The sequence below is a fragment of the Oenanthe melanoleuca genome, chromosome 3, assembly GCF_029582105.1.
Source record: "Oenanthe melanoleuca isolate GR-GAL-2019-014 chromosome 3, OMel1.0, whole genome shotgun sequence".
Taxonomy (NCBI): Eukaryota; Metazoa; Chordata; class Aves; order Passeriformes; family Muscicapidae; genus Oenanthe; species Oenanthe melanoleuca.
Window position 1 is genome coordinate 93,051,969 of NC_079336.1, and position 22,734 is coordinate 93,074,702.

Below are 22,734 nucleotides of genomic sequence, written 5' to 3' on the forward strand. Positions count from 1 at the left end.
GTGCATATCCTTGTCAAGGTTCTGGTCTATTCTAGCAACTGAAGAACTTCCCGTATCTATGCTTTGCCAGGGAGTCTGTCACAAAAAAAAAAGGGTTATGCTGGTACATTTTTGCAATCAGTAAACGCAATACTATGCAGTGATTCTGGAATGGTTCAGATCACAATGTGTAAATACAGTAACGTTATCAAATCAGACCCTTTCCTGTGTTAAATTAACCTTTACTCTCATCCTCTGACAGACTTCTCCGGGGTGGAAACACCAGCTCACTACTAGATCAAGGCAACAGCTTCATTTGCTCAGCTGCCATTTATGTTTGGCACAGCCTGAAGTTTGTGCTACAAAAATGCTGAAGACACAAGTACTGCCCACACTGGTACAACAATGAAGAGAACTAACTGATTACCTATGGAAGCCACATCCTCTCCTCCAGAGAGAGAAAACACAGCTCTTCATATGCACAGCTCAGCATTCACCCCACTGAGCCCAGAACAACTACTGAATTCCCTTTTTGCTCTAACACCTCTTTTATGCTCACCTGCTGAACCTCATTCAGGATGGAGTATGCACTCTGGATCTGTCGCTTGCTCAGTTTTCCCAACGGCATCTTCTGCAAGTCGATCTGATAAAGACATAAGTATTAAACCCAAATTTCACTACGTTTAAACCACTGCAACATTCCCTCTCTGGTTTCTAGAGAACTAATTTCTTCATGCTAACAGGACTGACCAACAAAGAATGGAAACATTTTAGACTCTCTGGATTGAGGAATTATGTCAGAAGGATACACCATTGAGGAGACATCCTATAACCAAAGGAATATTGCAATAGGAAGCTAAGCATACATACTAGAGCAACACAAAAAATAGGATATTAAGTATCTGGCATCAAATTTAGTATTAACCTGGTGTCAGATGCATTCTGTTAAGTTATCATCAGTTAAGTAATCATACACCTAAGGCTGGCAAAGAAGCAAACTGAATGAAGTAATTCTTGTTCACAAGATCATCTGTGTCTCTAGACATAATCCAGACACCCTCTTCCAACTTTACCCTACAATTATTAAGAGTCGAATGCAAAGATGCTGTAAGGTGCTTCATATTCATGAAAAATGAGCCAAAACCCCTCAACTATGTTAAAAGCAATGTCTTGGTTGCCTGCATTTATCCACTGATTTAATTTAATATTGGTTTTCTTTGTGTATTGATGGATCTTGGGAGAGTATTGGAAATCATTACATTGTTAAAAGACCACCTGAATGCAAAAAGGTTCAGCAAAAATCAAGCCCAGTCCAGTCTTTTAGAAACACCATACAGACATACACCTTCTAGACTCCTGACAGTACTCACCATACACTCTTCAGGGCAAACTAGTTTTTATTGAAGTTGATTGATATAAGATTCAGCTCACGGATAGAAGATCCTATGAAACCATGACTATCACATACTGTCTGGCTAAGTCCCACATTACTTATCCACTATGGAGCTAGGAAACCCAGCTGTATGTAAATCTCCTCTGCAAGATGAATTCAGAAGGCTCTTCCAAGCCACAGAGACTGGGGTGAAAAGCCCTGAAGTGATTTTGCATGGAGATTGCATGCACTGTACTGGGCTTAGGAGAACTTCCACCATTAGTGACAGCTAAATGTAGATAAAGCCAGATACCAAGAAAAGCCAAGATGGGCTGCAAGAGGGAAGACAGGCTTCAAAATGGATGTTGTCTTGGGGACATAAAAGAGGCACAAAGACAATATTAATAATCTAATGAAAACCAATCTGCAACAGATTTGTAGCTCCCAAACTTTTGGGGCCAGTACTCTCTTGCTGAGTACCACCTGTACCAATCTGTATGATGCCATTATTAGCTGAAAAATCATGCAGGACACGTAAAAGTAAAATAGGTCACTTAACTTGGATGTGCAGAAGAGCTGCAGACACCTATACTAACTATAGTTACACAAACATGTAAGTAACACATATAATCACTAACACAAACACTGACACCTATAAAACAAAATATCCCCCAGTCATGTGATTTAGAAGCACAATTCCAACAGAGCCCACAAACAGCCAAAGGGCTGGAATTTGTGTTTCCTATGACCCATGGGAGGTAGAGAGAATCCTGCAAAGCTAAGCTCTGGTTTAAAGCTAAACTGCATCCAAAGTTTTATCATTAGATGTGCCAAAAGAGCTCAGCAGCCAAGTGCCTAAAACAACAGCACTGAAATTACTACTAGGTGCACTGACTGCAATGAGAAGAATTAGCTCCACATCCCAGATGTGTGCACTATAATTGTTGCAAGAGGCAAGGAAGATGTTTGCCTTCCACCCAGACAAGGGAGGACACAGCACTAGAGTTGACTCAGTCCTCTAACAAGCCACATCACCTAAAGCAGTGACATAGTCAGTGGTAATAAACTCCTGTATGCTTGGTGAGGTGAAATTCTTGAAAGCTACATCAGAAGCAAGATGATAAATGCATCAGATAAATCCATTAACATGCAATGGAAAGACCAGGAATTTTCTACACTGTTGGTAAAGCAAGAGATGCCTGTATGGAACAAAATACTCAAGATGAGGCTACTTAAAGGAACTAAGCCATTGTTTCTGAAGGACACATAGAAACTTTTAACCAGGAAAAATATTTCCTCTAACAGAAAACAGCTGTTCAGCAGCATCAGTACAGGAAGATTAATCTAACAGGAAGACTGGCTCATGTGGAGTCTCAGTTCTGCTTTATAGATCTGCAGATGATATGAATTAGCATAGTTTCAAGAGAGTTCTACAAAACCAAATGATATGAGATGATGATCAGTTCAGAGTCTTTAGCCAGTTACAGTTACAAAAAATTATTCATATTTTGTAAGATTTTGATGTAAAGTACCACTGGAGATATAAGAGAACATAATTAACCCAAAGTAGTACAAAATGTTGGGCAAGCCATCTGAAAACTTTCAGGTAACCTGCTGAAAATGTTCTGTGAAAGGCAGGCACACCAAATAATACACAGGGCAAAGAGCAGCTGCTTAAATATCAAGTCTTAGGCAGGATAACTAAGCTGGCTGAAGAAAACTGAAATTTGTTATTTGGAATTAGTTCAAATGGCTGCATAAAAACAAACAGCAGGATCTCTGCACACTAGTAAAACAGTGCAAGGAGACACATCATGCTACCAAACCACTCTCTAAAAGCTTGTGAGCAGGATGGATCAAGAAGTATGGAGGAAAATGGAGTTTCATAAGAACAAATGGGAAATACAACCAAAACAATCTCAAGTTCACCCTGTGCAGAAGAAGATCTGGACTTTGGACTTCCATTAGTGTATGTATCAACTGACAGCATTTCTCTAGTCTGAGGTGCATCTCATTTGCTACCTAAATCCATCGTACTCCTGCACTTCCCAGCCACCAAATGTGGTTCTCTGCTTAGAAAAAAGGAGTGTCACCAGTGTCACGTGAACAGCACATTGATTATCTGTATTAATACTTTAAGAGCATTCCGTAAACAGCAGGTGTGATTGGGAAAAAACCACAAGCAAACAAAACTACAGAATAATTACTGCTCCCAGGACTAGCAGACAATTCTCTCACAGGCTTGTTAAATTGAAGATATTGACAGACAAAAAATGTGCCTGTGTGTTAAGAACTGCATGTATCATAACTAAGTTACTACTTCCAGGGCTTGGCAAATTCCAGTCGGACTCTTGCCTTTATTTTTAGACAGATCTAAAACTCACACTTGGCTTTTGGGAAGTATGAAGCATTCTGGATTGCAAAGAACTTGCTTCTGTTTATGCAAGCATGATGGTAGATTAGAAGGGAGAAAGATGAATGTATGTAGTCACCTCAAATTCCACCATTGCTTTCTTCATGCTCTCCACATCAAAGATCATCTTAATGAGATCTTGGATTGGCTTAGCGAGTTTTGATTTTGTCCCAGCACCTACTGTCAGTTTCCTGACAGCTTCTTCATCCTGGAAGGTAAAAATAGTATCAAAATTAGCAAAATCACAAAGGATAAAAGAAACAGGCTGGCTGCCATGGCAACAACTCAAAACCAATTTAGTGTGTGCATACTATGACTAGCCTGAAGTTCATGGGGAGCGTGGGACATTACTCTGACATTCTGGAACAAAATGGGCTTAAAAAACCACCTATTCAGTAATTTGACATATTATTTCAAGAGATGGCACTGTAAAAATAAGCAGAAAGTAGAATTAAGGGAATAGGAACTCTCTGCATCACTGCTTCACCTCAAGCAAGTATCAATTACTTTTTCTGCAAGCTTTCTGCTGCATAGACTTTCATATGAAAAAGTGACTGTTGGCTGCTTTTATGACAAAACAGATGTAATAACTAGTTTCACCAAGTTTCTGCAATAAAAACTACCATAGATGTTTACAGGAATCATCAATTAGCTATAGTACCATCTTGATGCCTTCACAGAGAGAGCATTACACGAATAAATCATCAGCCAGATGCTTTAAGTAACACTGTACATTACAGAGACAGACACTTTGCCACTGCAATATTTAAATTTCCAGACTTAAAGCCAAACTTCAAGTTCTTTGCACTGAAAGATGACGTCCATTAATTTGGCCACAGAAAAACACAATGTCTTGAAAATATGTGCTCTGGCAACTTTATAGCTATTAACATCATTCAACTATTTAGTCTGAAAATAGTTCAGGTAACAGGTATGCCCTTAAATAAATACACAAACCCCCACTGGAAAGAAAGAAGAGACTTCTTATTTAGCTTAGCTGTCTAAATAGCCAAATCTTACTGGCAGTGAATAATTTCTTTCTCAGCCTGCTCAGTGCACGAAGTGGAAGATTGCATTGGAGCTTCTACAGCATTTGTGAGGATTTTGGAGGCAGCAGACAGATGAGAAGCATCTATTTTAAATTTTAAAAAATCGAATTTTCAGACAGGATGCATGTGAACTGACTGCTGGATTAAGTTCAGATTAATACCCTTAAAGTTACAGAATAAACAGGAACAAGCATTGAAGGGACATCAGATTTGATAACAAAAACTCCTTAGCTTCCCAACAAGTCTATTTTTAATGGATGGTACTCCTTGATCTTCAGCTTTCTCCTATAGCAGAGAGAAGATGCAACAGCTGCATTTTAATTGCCCTGGTTTGTTAAGTGCAAGTGATCCAAGAGCAAGCACAGAACAGAACAGTGACAGCAGGGAATCTCAGCAATGCTTCACCTGGGACGGGGCATTTCAGGGTTACCTGTCCATAATCTATTTCCAGTGGGTAAAATTTTTTGGGATATTTAGTGAAGTTCTTTGAATGCCAAGAATTGCCAGTTTTCTCTTCATACAAATTCAGGAAGTGTTCAATGGCATCTTCTTTTGATGGCATCTGCTCCAGCTTGTTACTGCCGATCACAGTGCCCACACGGCCCCAGGATCGGAACACCCAGTATCTGGAGAAATGGAATGGGAGAAGAACAGGCATCAGCTACTCCAGTGCTATCTGCATGCCATCAGTTTTATGGAACACAGTCTCTCACCAGTGATTGTGGGAAATCAACAGAGGAATCACTGTGTGTCCAAGAACTGGTGTGAAAAAATACCCAGTGTTAACGCACCAGAACTACAGCCCTGAGGATAAATGGGTGTGCAGCAGGAAAAGAGAGGCTAACATCTCTCCAGTCTTAATGTTTTACAAACACAGATCTTCAGACTATTGGGGTCATATATTTGAAAAACAAAGACAAAGCATCTTTAAGCCTCAGGCCCCAGAGTTCAGTATTTTAGAGAAACCAAAAGTAAATCAAGTATTTGTTTGTACTACTTGACAACACCCTGGGTGAGCTTATGTAGTATTTATGGGGATACAATCAATCAGCCTTTCCAATATGTCAGGTATGAAATGCAGGCACTGAAATCCCTCCATGTACTGAATCCCAGACTTGATATAACCTCACACAAATGAGACAGCAACAAAAGCTTATTAAAAACACAGTACAGTGCAATAAATCTGGAGCTGAACCACAGTCGTTGCTATTCTGGATTTGTGTGCCACTTATATGTTTGGCAGGGGCAGTTTTATTTTACAGAATTTTCTCAATCTCGACATCTAATTAGCAATGCAACCACTGGACAGCTCTGCCATGCACCCAATGAGATTGGAAAGCTAAACACATGATCAGCTTCTGACTATTTCATCCATTTTGTTATGCTTCAGAGCACAAAATTCGGGCTAACACTCTGGCAGAACAGCCAGAATCTGGTTTTGTTTCCCAAGGTTACAGCCCTGCAATTAGAAGACAAAATTAAGTTAGAGACTATGGAGAAAAAAGCCCACCTCAGGTTTTGTCAACAACCACAAGGAATGTCTCCATGCAGAACAGAGATTTCTCCATGGGTGGCTTGTTTGGTAGGTTTGGAGGCATTCTTTGAGTTTTGGTTTGGCTTTTTTCATTTGTGTTGTAGTGATTTTTTTCTTCAAGTAACTACACCAATCCATTATCTCCCCAAAGACATTTTACTCACACTTGGCTTTTGGAGTTCAACAATCCAGTATTTATTAGAAAAAAGTGAATGAAAGTATTTAAAGGGAAAACTAAACTCACCTGTTCTCTCTGTCATCCTCTAGCAGCTGCAGTTTATAATAGGAATTTGTTCCTTTCACAATATCTACTAGTCCCAGGGTTGCACTGAAAATTTTCCCACCTTTTTCAAAGACATGAGCAGAATCCTCCAAACCTGCAGAGAAGAAAAAATTAGAACACAGAGGAGGAGGTTACTGTTTTAGCTCTCCTTCCTGCATTTGCACTCATCCAAATGTTTCATGCAGCAGTGTGATTTAACAAAAATACTGCAAAAACAGTGACCATGAAGCTCATTCAAAATTACTCAGAGCATGTTTTCCTTTTAATGAATTGTGAGCACACACCTTTAAAAAAACTGGAGGAAAAAAAATTGTAACCTTTGATAGATGATGATCTAAAATCCAGGATCTAATGCTGCATGAGCAGCTGAAGGAATCCTCAGGAGAGATGCAGCTCTGCAGGTGTCACATTAGCACATGGACTGAAAACCAAAGGATGGCCTTGGATGCAGTACAAATTGTCAGAACACCCATGCACCAAAGGTTTGGAGAGTAGTATCAGTAGATTCTTATGCCAAACCTGTGTCCTCTGCTGGCTGGGTCTTTACTTCCTCCACTGACAGGAGATCCTAAAGCTGAATAAGGTGCAGGCCTTAGTTTAAGTGGTCCTTCTGAAGAAAGCTGCACTAGAAAATCCTGGAATGTCCAGCCTTGGATGTCAACCAATATACTTCCTTTGAGAGCAATATTAAAGGCTTAAAAATTCATGCTCCTTTATGGAACCCTAATCCTTCCACAGAAAAACCCTTCTGCAGACCATCATGCATCCTGAAGACTGTGGGTGGTACAGGCACAGGCACTGTTATCACTCACCAGAATCAGGGTCTACTGCTGCTCCACCCTTCACTGTTAACTTCATTTTCTTTTCAGACTTGCTAGGTCCTGCAGTGAAAGACAGTTAACTTTTTTCTTAGGTGAGCAACACAGTCTGTCTTAAATCAACCTTAAAAATCTCAGTTTGCATAATTATACCCTAAGGTGAATCAGATTCCCAGTATATGAGCACACTGACTTCAGTGGCTTCAACTTAGCTCTAGCAGCCAAATCACAGCCCCCAACCCACCAAGTAAATAAGAAATTACATTTCCCCAGATTCTATATGTCTATTTCTTTTCTCCTGGCCCCATGGGGTGGACCATGTCATTTTTTCACCTGCACTGCAGATAAACACAACTACAAATGTGAAAGTGGGATTTAAAAACCTCACAGGGCATGGGGAATGTTTGGATTCCCCAGGAATGCTACTGTGATGAGACAGTCTGGTAATAACACATCCAACTGTATGACAGAAACCTCCACTTGGAGGACACAGAGAACAAGTTCTGAAGAGAAGTGAGCAAATGCAATGGTTTTATTCACCATCCAAGGTCAACAATGCAAGCTCTCTGTGGCATTGGTAAGCAATGCCACCAATAGTTTTCCTCCTCTGTTGCAAAAATACTGTGTTCTAAATCAAGTAGCACAGACTCTGCTCTGGACCTCAGTATTTTCTGTCTTGCCAAAGTCCCTGAGTAGTGTCTATCATTTTGGTGTCCCAGAACCTCCTTGGAGCTGTAACACTAACCCAATCTGGCAGAGAAGCTGATGTTTTATGAGGAAAAGACTGGACTGATGGCAAGAAACCTGGGCAGACTGAAGGAGGGGGAACAGGTGCCAACTCAAGAGACAGTTTCATGTTTACTTAAAGCTAGTCTTGCCCTGAGGTCCATTACATAAACTTATCATGAGAAAAAAGAAAGGCAGAAAATTCAAGGAAAGGGTAAGGACAGACCATACCCAGGTTAGCTTTTTGCATGCACAGTACTGAACAGGCCTGTGGAGAAACAAGCACTTTGCTCCTCACCTTGTTCTTCTTTGACCTTCCCACTGCTTTTTGTGCTTGGGGGCTTGCTGCTCTTCCCATCCACAGCCATTTCCTCGATCTCCATTTTCACCTCTGCACCCCAAGGTGACAGGGCATGGAGAGACACAAGCTCCTGGAAGCCCTTGCTGGAAGATTTCACATCCTGAAGAAATGCCTCTGAGACCACACGGACTTTGGCCTCCTTCACTTCTTCCATCTTCTTGCTCATTTTCTCCACATCCTCTGCAGAAGCAGGATAGGAAGGGGAGAAAAAAATGCATTCATGAGGTTTTAGATCTCAGCCTCTCCCTCTGGCCATGATTCAGGGTTCTGTAACTCTGTGAAAACACAATTCCACTACATTTTGGATTCACCACGTTCTTTGGAGAGCCAAGTTCCTCCTTGGTTCAAAGATGCAGCCTGGGCTAGAGCAGGAACACTCCTGCCCTTCCTGGCTGGTCCAGTTCTCCCTTTCCCAGACCTCAGCCAGAGCTGAACTTTCTGATGGATGGAAGCAGATCTCCCACCTCAGCAGTGGGAGTTTGCACAACTCCAACACAGAGCAAGAGCAGACTGCAAGCTGCCAGCAGAGCAAACAAGTGCCCTCAGGCACCCACAGTCAGCTCTGGGGATTCTCCAAGGCAAGCATGGCCACAGCCCTCAGCAGCCTTCATCCCAACACAGGTGGCTTGCACACCACCATGGTCAGCACGCAAACCCCAGCTGCCACTGACCCACAAGAGCCTTAAGGCACAGCCTGCTGGGTTAACTTGCTGGGTCAGCAAAACTCAAACAGCACACATCTGTCTACTTTTCCAAGCACACTCAGGCCATGTGTGCACACAAAACACTCCCCCTAATGCAAACACTGATCCCTAGACAGCCCTGAGGAAAAGTGTCCTCTGTAATCTGCAGCTCTGTTACCACTGCTACCAGTAACCACAGCATGGGTGCTCACTCTGGGTGCTGATGCAAAGGGTGGCCTTGTTAGCTGTTGTTGTCATCTTTCCTCCCAGGTCCTCCACAATGCTTTTCACCTCCTCTTTGTTCTTTGACAGCTTCCCGACAACCAGGATCTTCATGTTGGTCAGTGGTTTATCTAAAGGTTTGGAAATGGCACATTAGCCACAGGCACAGAGTCCCCCAGACAAACAGCAAGCACAAAGGGACAGCATCCCCTGCTCTCTGTACAATCAGCTCAGCTGGCAGGCAGATGAGAGGCCAAGCAGGTCTGACCTGTGCTAAGCAAGCAGGAGGGAGTTTTCTTTCCCAGAGGAAAGGGAAAAGCCCAGCAGCTGACAACAAACAGGGAAATGGTATGTAGGCATATTTGCCCTTTTCTTGGTTTGTTCTGTTAAGTAAAAAGAATTAGTCTTCTTTCAGCACTGTGCTGCTAGGGACTGTGCTCTGCTTCCCCTTTCTTTTGATGTCTGGATAGCATGGGAGAAATTCACTGTCATATGAAAGCTCCTGCCTTTTCAAAAGGAAATCTCTTCTTGAGCAGCTGCAGAGAGAATTATCTCTCAAACAACACTGCTCCAGTCTTGATCTTATAGACAGTACAAGGTTCTACCATGCAAATCCCATAAGAACTCAGGAGCAAACTGGTAACCACTGAGGCTCCATGACATTGTGTTAATATTACAATTCTGGCTGGTCCAGGACATGGCAAGTGTCTATGAGCATATTTGCACTGCTAAAAGATAAACACTATCAGCTTTGATTGACCAACTGAGGGTTCTGCTTCCTCTTCTCCCCTCAACTCAGATTAGTTTGGTTGTTAGCAAACAAAACAACCTGGCTTTAAATCTGGTCAACATACTGAGTTTACTTTCAGGAGACACTGGGGCTGGAATCAATTTGCTAATCAAAAACAAGACCTTTGTCTTCATTGCTAAAATAACATGATCTGGCTAAAGTTAACAAAATTACTCCCACCTTTTTAACCAAGTAACAACAGCGCCCAAAATTATGGCCAGAACTAAAAAGGTTGAATAAGAAAGAAGTCAGCATAGTTCTTAACAGACAGGCTTTACCACTAAAGCATGCAACTCATTCCAGCAACCTACAGGGAGTTTCTTTAGTCCAACCTTTTGCCAGTTGGAGACAGCACATGTATTTTGCATAAGGGGAGTCAGTGATCAGTAAAGCCAATCTCAGTAGATGATTTAGAAACAAAACAAAACCCTCTTGCCCTCAAAACCTAGATTTATGTGGAATATCTGGCATTATGGACATCCCTGGATGATCCCCAAGAAACCAGCTGAGGCAGCATTTTGAAGCAGGTCTCCCCTGAGACACAATTTGCAACATCAGCCTTTACATTTCTGATTCACATAACTTTCTCACAATTAAGAAACACCCAAAATTATCTGTGAATAAACAACAGAATCTCAAGCCCATGACCTCAGACAACCCAGCATATCAGAGCCTACCTGTGCTGGGAAGATGAAGCACAAGACACTTTTTTTACCAGGAGAGCTCTGCCTGCTCAAGAGCAGAACAACAGTGGGACTGTTCAGGGTGGCACGTTTGTCTGGCTGGGAATGTCAGCCTGGACGTGATCCTGAATTGCACCAATCCATGCCCAGCCAGACACTTACCTCTGGGTGCAGACACAGCCTCTGACAAAGGAGCAGATGCAGAGGGAGGAGGGGCCGAGTTCACAGTTGCAGCATCTGGAGGGAAAACTCTGTCCTGCTTCTTACATTTGAATTTCTTCAGGTAAGGAATTTCCCGGAACTCCTGGGGGATGGAAGCATAAACAATTTAAAACCAACATATATTACTGTAAGATTTAAAGGATAAATTGAATGCTAGCCAGATGTTGGCATTTATTGCATGTCTTGGAAATTATTTTTGAGACATTCACACTAAGGTGGACAAAACCTCACTTTACTGACTGAAAAAACAAAGCTGGAAGAGGGTGAATGATGAGTTTCAAATCAAATCAACAATGTCTCTTTCAATTTAGTGTTACTGAAAAAATATGATTTATTTATGCATTAGCTGCCTGCTCCTGAAGGGATGTGATGTGACAGGACTTGCCTGCTATCACAGCTGCTCAGCACTGCAGCACACTGCTCTCTGGCATCCTGCACTGCCTGCTGCTTGTTCAATCAGTTTAGAAATGTGCTTCAGAACATCAAATATGCAGCAAACACTCACCTTTGGGATTACCCAGTCTTTCCTGTTGGGAGTCTGTGTTTTAGCCACGCACTTGGTCCAGGCAGTGATATCCCCTGAACAGTAATAAGCGTCACTCTTGAACACAAACTGCCCCTTGCACTCCTGGCAGGGCAGCAGAGCTCCAAATGCCATCCCATCTGCCACTCGGTCCAAGATCTAAAGCAGCAAAGAACACAGAGCAGGTCACAGCAGGAGGAGGCTGGAAGCACTCACACAGTGCTGCCCTGGGCTGCACAAGAACACAACTGCCAGGCTGCTGGCACAGACATTTCCAGCATGTCTCACACACTCTGAACATAAACCAAGCCTCTCAGCCACACTGATGGATATATGATGCCTCAGGGGCATGGCACACATTCCTTCTGCTCACATCCCTGGCTCAGTCTCTCCTCTCCAGGAAGGAGGAGGTGATTCTCCCCCTCCACTCTGCTCTCATGAGACCCCACCTGGAGAGCTGCATTCAGATCTGGGGCTCCCACCAGAACATGGACATGGACCTGCAGAAGTGAGGCCAGAGGAGGGCCACCAAAATGACAAGAGGGTTTGACATCTCTCCAGTGAAGACAATCTGAGAGATACAGAATTGTGCAACCTGGAGAAAAGGTCTCCAGGTCTCCTTGTAAGACCTTCCAGAACCTAAATGGAGTCTACAAGAGAGCGGTGAGGCACTTTACAAGGCCATGTAGTGACAGGACAATGGCTTTAAACTGAAAGAAGGTATGTTTAGATTGGATATTAGGAATAAATTCTTCAGTCTGAGGGTGATGAGGCACTAGGAGAGGTTGCCCAGAGGAGCTGTGGATTGTCCATCCTCAGAAGTGTTGAAGACTGGGTTGGATGGGGCATTGAGGGGTGTGGCATCCCTGCCCATGGCAGGGGGTTGGAAAGAGATGATCTTTAGAGTCCCTTCCAATCCAACCCATTCTATAATCCTTTGGTTCAGGAAAACACACCTACCACACAGCACTGACCAGGCTGCCATGCCAGAACAGCCAGGGAGAAGACAAGCTACTGCATCTGAGCACATGAGTAGGTAGGTGGGAATGTAGGCTCAGACAAGTCCAGCTTTTCCTGCCTAAGAGTATTCCATGACCATTTTGAGTCTAGACACTTCCCACACTCCAGCCCACACTCCTTACAAAGAGTCTTGATAAATACAAATACTTAAAGCAGTATGTGGTTCTGAAAGAGAGCAGACTTTCACAAGTTACATAGACCAAAACTGACTGGTTTTAGGAAAGAAACTGGGAAAGAATTTGTACAATTTTTGTTTCATTTTGCATAACTTAACAGTTGAGGGAGGAAATGTGAAGTGCCTTAACTAACCTGCTCATGAAGAGCCAGCAAAAAAAAAAAAAAAAATACAGACCACTTTGAGCATAGCAGAATAAAGGCACTAAACCACGACTAAGGTGCTGAATTCAGCATCACTCATCACATCATCCTTCACAAGCAAGTGTAACAGCAATACCAGAGTCCTGGGACAGAAGGACTGGGCTTTGCACCAAATATTCTTTCTTAAGTGTTATGTTAGGAACATTCTTCAGATTTGTGGACCTTGCAGCAATATTGGGTCAGGGCAGCCTCACCAATTCCAAGACCCTGCACAGACACAGAGCAAGTACAACCAACTCACGGCATTCTCCCCTGAGGGGACCTCCTGCTTGTTGGCAATCAGCAGCTCTTTCAGGTCATTGGTGGAGCAGACCTTCCTCAGCTCATCCTTGATGCCCCAGATCAGCTCTGTCTGCTCCTGTTGACAAAACCCAGCAGCTTAGAAAGCAATCGACAGCAGGTAGCTAAGAACACTCCTCAAACTGCAGTATGGAGGTTTTAGCAAGTCCAGGTTATCTTAAACACAGATTGTGAGATTAAGAGCTCCAAGAACTAGTAACTACCAAAAGGGAGAGTCACACATTTTACCTAAAACACATCCTTAAAGTCACATCCTTCAAAATGTCTTTTTATGTAGAAAGCTCTCAACATTCTTAGCAAATTTCACCTACCCAGCTGACACAGAAAAGTGGGAATGTAGCTGAGAATTTGAGCTTTCCATAAAAAAAGAAAAAAAAAAATCAGAAATGTTGATTGCCACTGTTCTTTTTTTAAGATAACTATGCATCAGAGGATTTCTACCAGATCAGACACCTGCAGCAGTGTGGAGGAGCATGCATATTCTTTTGGGCCTTTCTACAGAACTTGAAAGGGTTGGGAGGAAAAAAGCATCCTAAAATATCTCTGTTAGTTTCTGAATGTTATCCACTGGCTACAGTAAAAAATGTAGTGTGCCTTGGAAGAAATGGTTTACTGGGTTAAGTGGTGTAATTTTCAGTGTTAATGATCATGCTTAATAAAATGTTGTTAAAAAAATGTGAACCCAAAATTAACCCTGATCCAAAAAGTGCCTCCATTTGTCCTAAACATCTGCATTACAGCCACAAAACCTTAAAAATATCTTTTTCAAAAATTATGGTGCTGCCACACAACAAAGAAAAAAACTTTTGTACAAAGCCAGAGTCAGTGTTTTCCACAGCTCCATTAAGATTTCAGTAGCAGCAAAGACAGATTGTTAATTTTTTTTCTTGGGAACTTTTAATAAATAAAAAATTCCTGAAGCTCTACTGGGAATTCTTCCCACAGTATTCTAAAAAGAGACAGGTAAAAGCTGTGGTTTATTACAATTTGTACCCAAGAACTGAGCACATCTCCCCAGAGGGTGAAAAAGATTTGATTATTCATTAATCTAGTTGCACACTTTATCTCTGTTTAATTTTTACAATGAGCTATTTATTGTTTTCCAAGCTCTTCTGCTATAGTGCTCTGGCTCCAAGCTTCAGCCACCACAGCAAGATGATACAAGAAGGAGCACAGAACTCAGAAAAAAGGCATTTAACCTAATCTCTTTAAATCCAATAAGCCCAAGTCCTAGAGAACATCCTTCCTGTCTTTTGAGAGAAAGGGGCAGGGTGAATTGCCTTCAGCAAATCCTCAGTGACAGGGCACAAGGACCATCTGTGCTGCCACTGCTCTGTCTGGGTACAAGGTACTGCCTTCTCTAGAGGCTACAGCTCTTCAGTTAGTGCCTGACACTGCACTCTTCCAACAAAGCAGTTCCTAGGTTGTGAGCAGCTAAAACTCACCTTCAGCTGTTTTTGATGCTTTGATTCTTTCTCTTTCTCTTTTTTCGGCTTCTTTTTCGCTGTCGCATTTCCATCTACCTCTTCTCCTTTTCTCTTTCTAATAAATAAAACAAAACAAAGCCACACAACATGAAAGGAAGTTGTTGCAATGGCTGTCCAGCAGTTACCAGAGCTCAGATTACTGACTGCCAGTATCTGCAGTGGCTTGAATATCCTCAGTTTTGGCAGGCAAACCCATTTTTCAAATTCTTCAGTGCAAGATTATAGACCTGCACTTGGCTCTGTGATGTGAGCTGCTTTAATCAGGTCAGCTACACTTGGAGGTTTTCCACAGGGTAACTCTATGGTGTGGTAGAAGGGCTGCAACATTCTCAGGCATATTCATCTATATTCATCTCATCTATTAATCTATACACCAAAGGCATACCTAAAGATCACTCCAAATCTGGGGAGATGCTGCAATGCAAGTTAAAAGACCACCATGTCTTTCAGCTGAATCAACAGCTTGATCAGCTTAGACAGTCCATACTGAAATAATGGACAGCTAACAGGGTAACTTTAATGAGTTAACACGCTGGGAAACTCGGTATTTCCCTTCTGGAATTAAGTCAGGCCTCTGAAATCAAACAGGTGCAAGTTTCTGCTTGGAAAATGAGCTTCCAGGCTCACAGTGGTTTTGTGATGTACTATTGGGAGTTGTGTGTGTGTAAATTTATTGCTATTTGCTAGGCCTTGAAGCTGAAGGGAGAAGTTACAGAAAACACTGCTCAAGAAAGACTAGAAAAATAAAGCCAAATGAAAACTGGGGGGTTTTGGCAGACTTCAGAGTGCAAAGGGACCTCAGAAGATCATTTATGTTTCCAGAGTCATGTCATCCCCTTTGTCTGCCTGGAGTGTGTTCTCCTTGTGAGGATGCCAAGGGAAGTTCTATCCCAGCTGAGATAGGATGGGCCTGCAACTCGAGGCAGAGCATAAGCACAGCTTGGATCTCACACTCCATTTTGACAGAGATGCTGATGTCTGGAAAGGCTGACCTGGAGCAGAAACTAGACAGAGCAAAAGGAATAAAACAGATATTTATTGAAAAGATGCATCTTGGGCAGTACAAGAGCCTGGCTGGGGCTGCACCCAGATTGAATCCAAGATGGATCTTGGTCACGAGTCTTTACACTTTTTTAAGTTTTGGTTTACCTACACATTGGGGTCAATTGTCCAACCACAGCCCCAGGCTATGAAGTCTCAGCCCCCTGGCTTGCCCCCTTCCCTTCAATATTGTTTCTGCTTTTTGGGTAACAGGGTCCTTGATTCTCTAGCTGGGAAGGGATTGTTTTGTCTAACACCTAATACAAAGCTTCAGAGTTACACACCAAGCAGCAGAGAATCTGAAAAATATAAAAGCTAAAACCCAAGGCATCATTTCCCCCCTTTCTGTTATGGAACATCAGCCAGGCTTCTGTTTAAGAAAGCCTCTCTCAATTTCTGTAAGCTGTGGCTGAGGGTTAAGTCATGAAGTTGACATTCTTGATTGCCCTCCTACTCACCATTTTAAACAGTTAGCTTTCTAAAACTTTGTTCCCATTAAGACTAACTCTGTATGACATCTATAAAGCTGCTGCAGGAGGATGTCAGGAGCTACTCCCCTCACAGAGACTCCTGCATGAGACCTGCATGTTCTAATAACTCTCCTGGTCCTAAAATCGGGCTAAGTGCTCACTTTATTTGCAGTGACCACCACTAGCACCTCTGACCAACCCATGGTTCAGAGCACTTTGAGGGACTGGTTTTGCAGCTCTCATCTTCCAGCTGTGCCCCTGCCAGGTGCCATCAGTGAGCAGGGGCTATGCTGTACATCTCCCTGCCTCATGGTGGGGGGAAACAGCCAAACTGTGCTGCCAGCAACTGCTTGGGAAAAACTTCATCCTGTGCTCTAAATCAGGCAAGTGGCAACCAGCGTGGCAGGACTGGCTCCATCACACACAGAGCAGAGCCTCCAAAAGTTCCCAGGCCAAGCAAGTCCTCTCTCCTCCTTGGCTGCAGTCCCTGCAGGGAGCAAGACCAGAGCATCCACTGAGCCCCACCAAGAGGACAATGAGTTCCCTAAGTTTTAACAGTCAGGGGTACACAAGAGAATCTGTATCAGCCTGAGTGCAAAGTGTTCTACTGCAGCTTCCCAAACTGGGGCTTTAATGATGCCAGTGCTTAGGAGGGGAGCCCAGCCCTGTGTATCTGCAGTGCCTGCTGACAGTCAGGCTGCCTCCAGCAAGCCAGCACTCACTCCCACAATGTAACTTGTCTGCTAGTCTCCAAAGGGAGCAAATCCAGCACAGCAGATGCTGGAAGGCATCACCCTCCTGAGAGACCCTGTGACCCAGGAATGCATCCGAATTCCAGCAGCAGCTCACACTTTTGGCAGCTTCTCCTCACGGTCAAAGGGACAGCAGTTGCTCTCCAAGACAGTAATTACTGTACCTGCTCCAGCCACTGGAACAAACCACGGACTGGGAGGGATCATCCCAACTGCAGGAAGGCATAAAGCTATTGGTCACCTTCTCTCTCATGCCCAAGGCTAAAGCAAACACTAATCATTTTATATAGCCTGGAGAAGGGAATGGCAAAGCTGAATTCATCTTGCATCTTCCCAAAGCAGCACATTTTAGAACAATCACAGTGAGGTTGTAAACTTCACCCTCACTGGCACACATTAAGAAGACACACACAAGGATCTTCCATCCTTGGGCCACAATGTGCTACTGTGTACACCCTTTCTCCTGCTGGGGAAGGGACAGCCTTCCACCTCTGACAGGTGCAGCCCAATAGTTTGCCTGGAAGAACTGCTATTTCCCATGCAGTGCAAACCACTTCTCACCTTCATGGAGGACACACAAGATTTATTCCAGCTTCAGAGATGAGGAGGGAAGTGAACTGTCCCACTGTGGCCTGGCCCTTACTAACCACCTACTCTATTTTTCACATTCACCTCTTCCCCTCCCTACAATGAAAAGGTGGAAAGGATAGTAACAGCTACCCTGGATAAAGCAAGTAGCCTATGGAGGGAGGAACTCCCCTTTTCACCTCCTCCATGTAAAGCACTGCCAGACTGTGGGTGACCTGAGCACTTAACACTTGCCTCAGATCACCTCTGCAGCTAATCCAGTGCTGCATGACATCCCCAGAGTTACACTTTGCTCCTGTCCTGGGCAGCAACTCCATCCAAACAAGCGAGGCAGAAAATACAGGAAGTATTACAGCTCAGAGCAGGAGGACAAAACACACACTACCAAAGAAATACTGTCAAAAGGAGCTCACAAGCTGCTTCTGCATTTCCTACACCAGCATACAGGCATTCTTCCCACAGAGAAGCTGCAGACAAGGACACAAGATCCTCCTTTCCCAGGTCTGCAAAGTGCTGGTGCTTAGGCAGGACAGCCCACAGCCCAAGGGAGGATTGCAGGTTTCAACCAGAACCGGCTGAGGAAACGAGCCAGCATCCTAGCAGTAAATCCTCTCATATTCTGCCTTCACAATGAAAGGATTTTCCAACTTATTCTTGGTAACCCTGCTCCATACCTAATCTCTCCCATCTGGAACAGGCACGTCTCAATGCCACACTTGCACAAAGGGCTGACAGGGCTGACCCAAAGTCTGACACTCTCCTCAAAGTATGGGCTGGACATGCAGCAGCAGCACCTGAATTTGGATGTGTCACTTCTGAACTGCACAGACTTCTGAGTCAAGATATAATTTGAAAACAACATAACCAGGAATACCTTTAAAGATAATTTTGAGAATCTCGCTTGCAACAGACATTTTAACATAATTTCTGCAAGAGGCTGTAATTTTTGTTGTTAATTTATTTAGGTGAATTATCCAAGATAACTGCATCTCATTCAGGTTTCTGGAGTGCTCTTCCTCTGGCTTTATCATAACTCCTGTGCTTTCTTGGCAGCAAAACCACCAGATAGTTTGCACTCCACGCCCCTCCACTGATGCTGCTGATCTACACTCACACCCATTCAGTTTGTTTGACAGACAACTACTTTTCCAAGTGACCCTTACCACCCTTGGCTCAAGCACAGCCCAAAGAGCAGAAGGTAGTGGAGCATAAGAGCCAGCCAGCAACATCACTGCTGAGGGGCTTGTTCAAGAAGTGCTTAGAAAGCAGGAAAGATGAGACATCCTGCTGCTTTTCTGGCGTGAGGTCCTGGTTCACATTACCCTACATCACCAGTGCAAACTTTTTTCCACTGCAATTCTAGGCCTTTATTTACACAGTGACTTGGCAAACTACTTCATGGCCTTTCTTTACAAAGCCTTCATATTTTGCATAGCATTCCAGAAGTGGCCCAGAAAAGCAGAGTCAGGACAGACAAGAGAAGCACTTACACAGGCAAATCTCTAGAGCTTTGCTAAGGACATGGGAGAAAACTACAAATAACCCTATTAAACTCACTGTTCTAGGACAAAGCAGAACCCACATGTCAGCACAAAAAGCAAAGGACTACTTGAAAACCTGTAAGTACATTAAAATATTGCACTTCTGCTTACACCAAGCAATGCATACATAGGTTAAATCCCTGCATGGAGTGACAGCAGACTGCACAACAGATGCACACATCTCCTCTTGGTCTCTACCAGTTTAGCTGAGTGAGGTGAACAGAACAGAACCTGACATGGCTCTGGCCAAAGCCCCCATCCTGGGGTGCTGCAGGACTCTCCCCACAGCTCCCACACCACTGCCAAATGCTTCTGGAGCAGTGGCTTGCCAAGAAACTGCACACCACACACATCAGCTGCACACCTGAAGGGCCAATACAAAGACTGCACAGATTTGACATGGCCACAGCTTCTCAGAAGAGACATCAGCCTCACTGGACATTTTAATGGTGAATCCTCACAAAAGCAAAGTTGAATTTAGTCTAAAATGTACACAGAGAAACCCAATGTTTTCCAATGACAAGATCTTTCTTATTTGTAGGATCCAGAATACCTTCCTTCACAGGGACAATACAACACTGGTTTGTGTTATGAAGCATGACTCCAGGCAAAGTCATTTCAAGAACAAGTAGCAAAAGCCTTCATTAACAAAGAAAGATTCACCAAGCTAACAAGTCACCTGGAAACACTTCTCTGTCAGTACAAGCTACGTCAAGAGCCTCCACTGAAAATCTCAATGCAAGGCAATGGAATTTTAGACATACTATGAAAGATTCAGCAAACAAAAGCATCCAAGTGTAAGCACTACATGGCCAATAAACACCATTATCAGATTCAGTGCCTGTCACAGATCAGCAGCTCATAGATAAAACATGTCAAACCAATTCTCTAACAAGTGGTTTGAGCAGAGAAACCATCTCTGATAACAGTATCACACAAGGAGGCACAGAGCCCACTACCCATTTGTATTATGCAGGCATTATTCTATGGTTGAAAGCCCTACATCAGCCCTCCATGTCACAGCTGCAGGTCTCTGCATTTCCTCAAGGCAACTGGACTACATGTTCCTAGGGACAGGGAATGTCTGTTGTCATCCACCTGAGGTAATAGGAAGGACCAAACCTTCCTATGACCAACATTCTTAACAGAAACAACATCACACAACATTTACCATAGACATATTTAAAGCCAAAGGCTCCTTTAGACAACACAATTTCTTACACTACAACCTACCCTTCGCTTTTGGTAGCTGGGAGCTGCTTCTTCAGAGTTTCTTTATCCTCAGCTTTCAGGATGCTGAAGCCCAGGAGCTGTGTGGCCCCGTAGGCTGGGAGGAAGCCCAGCTCTGCCCGGCGGCTCACAAAGCACTCCGGGTGGTACCAGTTATCTATCATTCCCAGCTGAGGCTTCTCGGGATGCACCATTTTCTTGGAAATCCGGATCTGGCCCTGAGGCAGATTGAAGGGACACAAGAGCAATTGTTAGGCCAATCTGGAAGGAGCAGGATGTTAACAAGTTACCAAGTGATACCTCCTAAAAACCCGTAAAATAGTAACAGTTCCTCTATCAAAGTCAGCAACTTTTGTTCAGAGCCTTTCACTACAGTTCCACCACTTTTTCATCTACTCTTGCTAGGTTGAAAAAGTCACCTTTTTAAGGTAGTTTTCTGTACAAAATCCATTCAAACTGGATAACCTTGTTGTCTTTTCTCCAACTTCCAGTAAGCTTTACTCAAGTAAAACTCAAACAAACAAGCCTCATAAAGGCACATCTCAAAATTAACTTTATGTCCCTACCACTCAAACCAATACCACTCAAATCAATGCTAATACGATCTTACCCTGTCTTACTGCAAATTATTTTTCAGATGTCCAACACACAGCTGGTTTGCAGTGCAGCAACAAGCAGGAAAAGCTGCAGTCAGTGGTGGCTGTCCTGGCACAGAAATGCTGGTGAGCAGCGTTCCCAGACTGCTCCAAGTGAAAGGAGGGATCACCAGGCTTGAAGCCCAGGCTACCATGCCTAAGGGATGCCTCTATTGTCAGCTGTCCAGGACACAGCTGCTCCTCAGACACAGAAATGCAGCTCTGCAAGTGCTTTCCATATGCAGGACAGACAGGAAGCAATTATAAAAGCCACTGTTTGAATTAAAACTGGTGAGAAAAAACATGAGATGGAGAACTTTTTCACCTTTTCTATTTTCTGCTCACAGCCTTTGCAAGTACTTCTGTTAGACTTGGCATATTCTGCAGCAAAGTCATTTAGGCTCTTCTCAGCCTTACCACCTCCTTCCTGTTCCCCTCCTTTTCCTGGAGAACAAAGCAAATACAGAAGTTCAGCTTTAATACACATTCCCTTATTTTCTTATTCTCTGTCCCAGATTGTTAGCAGTCTGCATTAATAAACCTCTTGGGCTCCAGCCACTCATTTGTCCAGATTTTGAATACAGAGCAAGACAAGCAGTCAGTGCTCAAAAGCACCAAAACGCCACCATAACCACGCACTGAACTGAAGGTACCATTAAAAACATAGTGCAACAGCATCTCTTAATGTTAAAGAACTAAAAATTAAATACTCCAATCGTGGTAACAAGAAATGTTTTTCAATATATCTGCCAACTGCCTTGGCTTTTTCCCCTCACTGATTTAAGATGCTGCTTGATACTGTCAGCATCCCAACCCTGGAGCGTGGAGACACCTCAACAACTCTCCTGACATCACTTGCTGAAGCAATTGGACATCAAATCACCATAATAACAGCACAACAAAAGAGAGCACAGTTCCAGCTGAACCTCCAAACACCACGAGGCTTCTGCCTACCTCCTCCAGGACCTCCAGTTTCAATGGCTTTCTTGATTTTCTCCTGATCTTCCCACCGCAGCTCAGGGAAGCCATCAATGTCTGTGTGGGACACAATTCGAGCCCGCTTCCAGAAGCAGCTGTAGTGGTGCCAGTGAGGGACTTTGCCATCAAACATGGGGGACTAGCAAAAAAACACATTAGGCCAAGATGAAACAATTCAAGGGGAAAAACAAAACAAAAAGTCCAAGATAAAAAGGCGTATCTGGGTAAACACACGTGATTTCTTCTTTTCATTTTTTTAATATCAAGAGATGGATATTAATCAGGACAAAGCCTAAGAAGAAAATCCAGTAAGACAGACAAGCTGCTGGAAAGACGTTCCCAAAGGGGATAGACATGGAAGGAGCATTTAGCTAGCTTAACTAGTTCATCACCCTGCTGCTCAGCCCATCTGTTTTACTGAAAAAAAAAAAAAAAAAAAAAAAAAAAAAAAGGTCACAGCCTCAACATGGCTGCACCAGCCCCTGTGAGACTGTGCAGCACAAGAGGCTGCTGGCCTCACTGCCTTTGAGAGACACAAGCAAACTGTCCATATCCTGGAGAACTCATGTCAGGCACAAGATAAGAAGGGCAGCTCCAAGGATTGTGGCCTGAGGAAATTCCTGAGTGGCCTGCAGGAGGCAGAGACAAAATGCAAG

General features: G+C 43.4%; 1 protein-coding gene across 1 annotated transcript in view; it reads right to left on the reverse strand.

Annotated features, from left to right (window-relative positions):
* Positions 1–22,734, reverse strand: part of PARP1 (poly(ADP-ribose) polymerase 1) — a 32,513-nt gene that overhangs the window by 6,530 nt on the left and 3,249 nt on the right. The window contains exons 2-15 of the mRNA XM_056486213.1: positions 22,055–22,217; positions 21,426–21,544; positions 20,469–20,683; positions 14,802–14,898; positions 13,298–13,414; positions 11,641–11,817; positions 11,076–11,217; positions 9,431–9,571; positions 8,473–8,715; positions 7,443–7,511; positions 6,592–6,724; positions 5,244–5,439; positions 3,844–3,972; positions 539–622 (exon numbers count right to left, since the gene is read on the reverse strand). Coding sequence (XP_056342188.1) covers positions 539–622; positions 3,844–3,972; positions 5,244–5,439; positions 6,592–6,724; positions 7,443–7,511; positions 8,473–8,715; positions 9,431–9,571; positions 11,076–11,217; positions 11,641–11,817; positions 13,298–13,414; positions 14,802–14,898; positions 20,469–20,683; positions 21,426–21,544; positions 22,055–22,217 — 2,025 coding nt within the window. The remainder of the gene's footprint in view (positions 1–538; positions 623–3,843; positions 3,973–5,243; positions 5,440–6,591; positions 6,725–7,442; positions 7,512–8,472; positions 8,716–9,430; positions 9,572–11,075; positions 11,218–11,640; positions 11,818–13,297; positions 13,415–14,801; positions 14,899–20,468; positions 20,684–21,425; positions 21,545–22,054; positions 22,218–22,734) is intronic.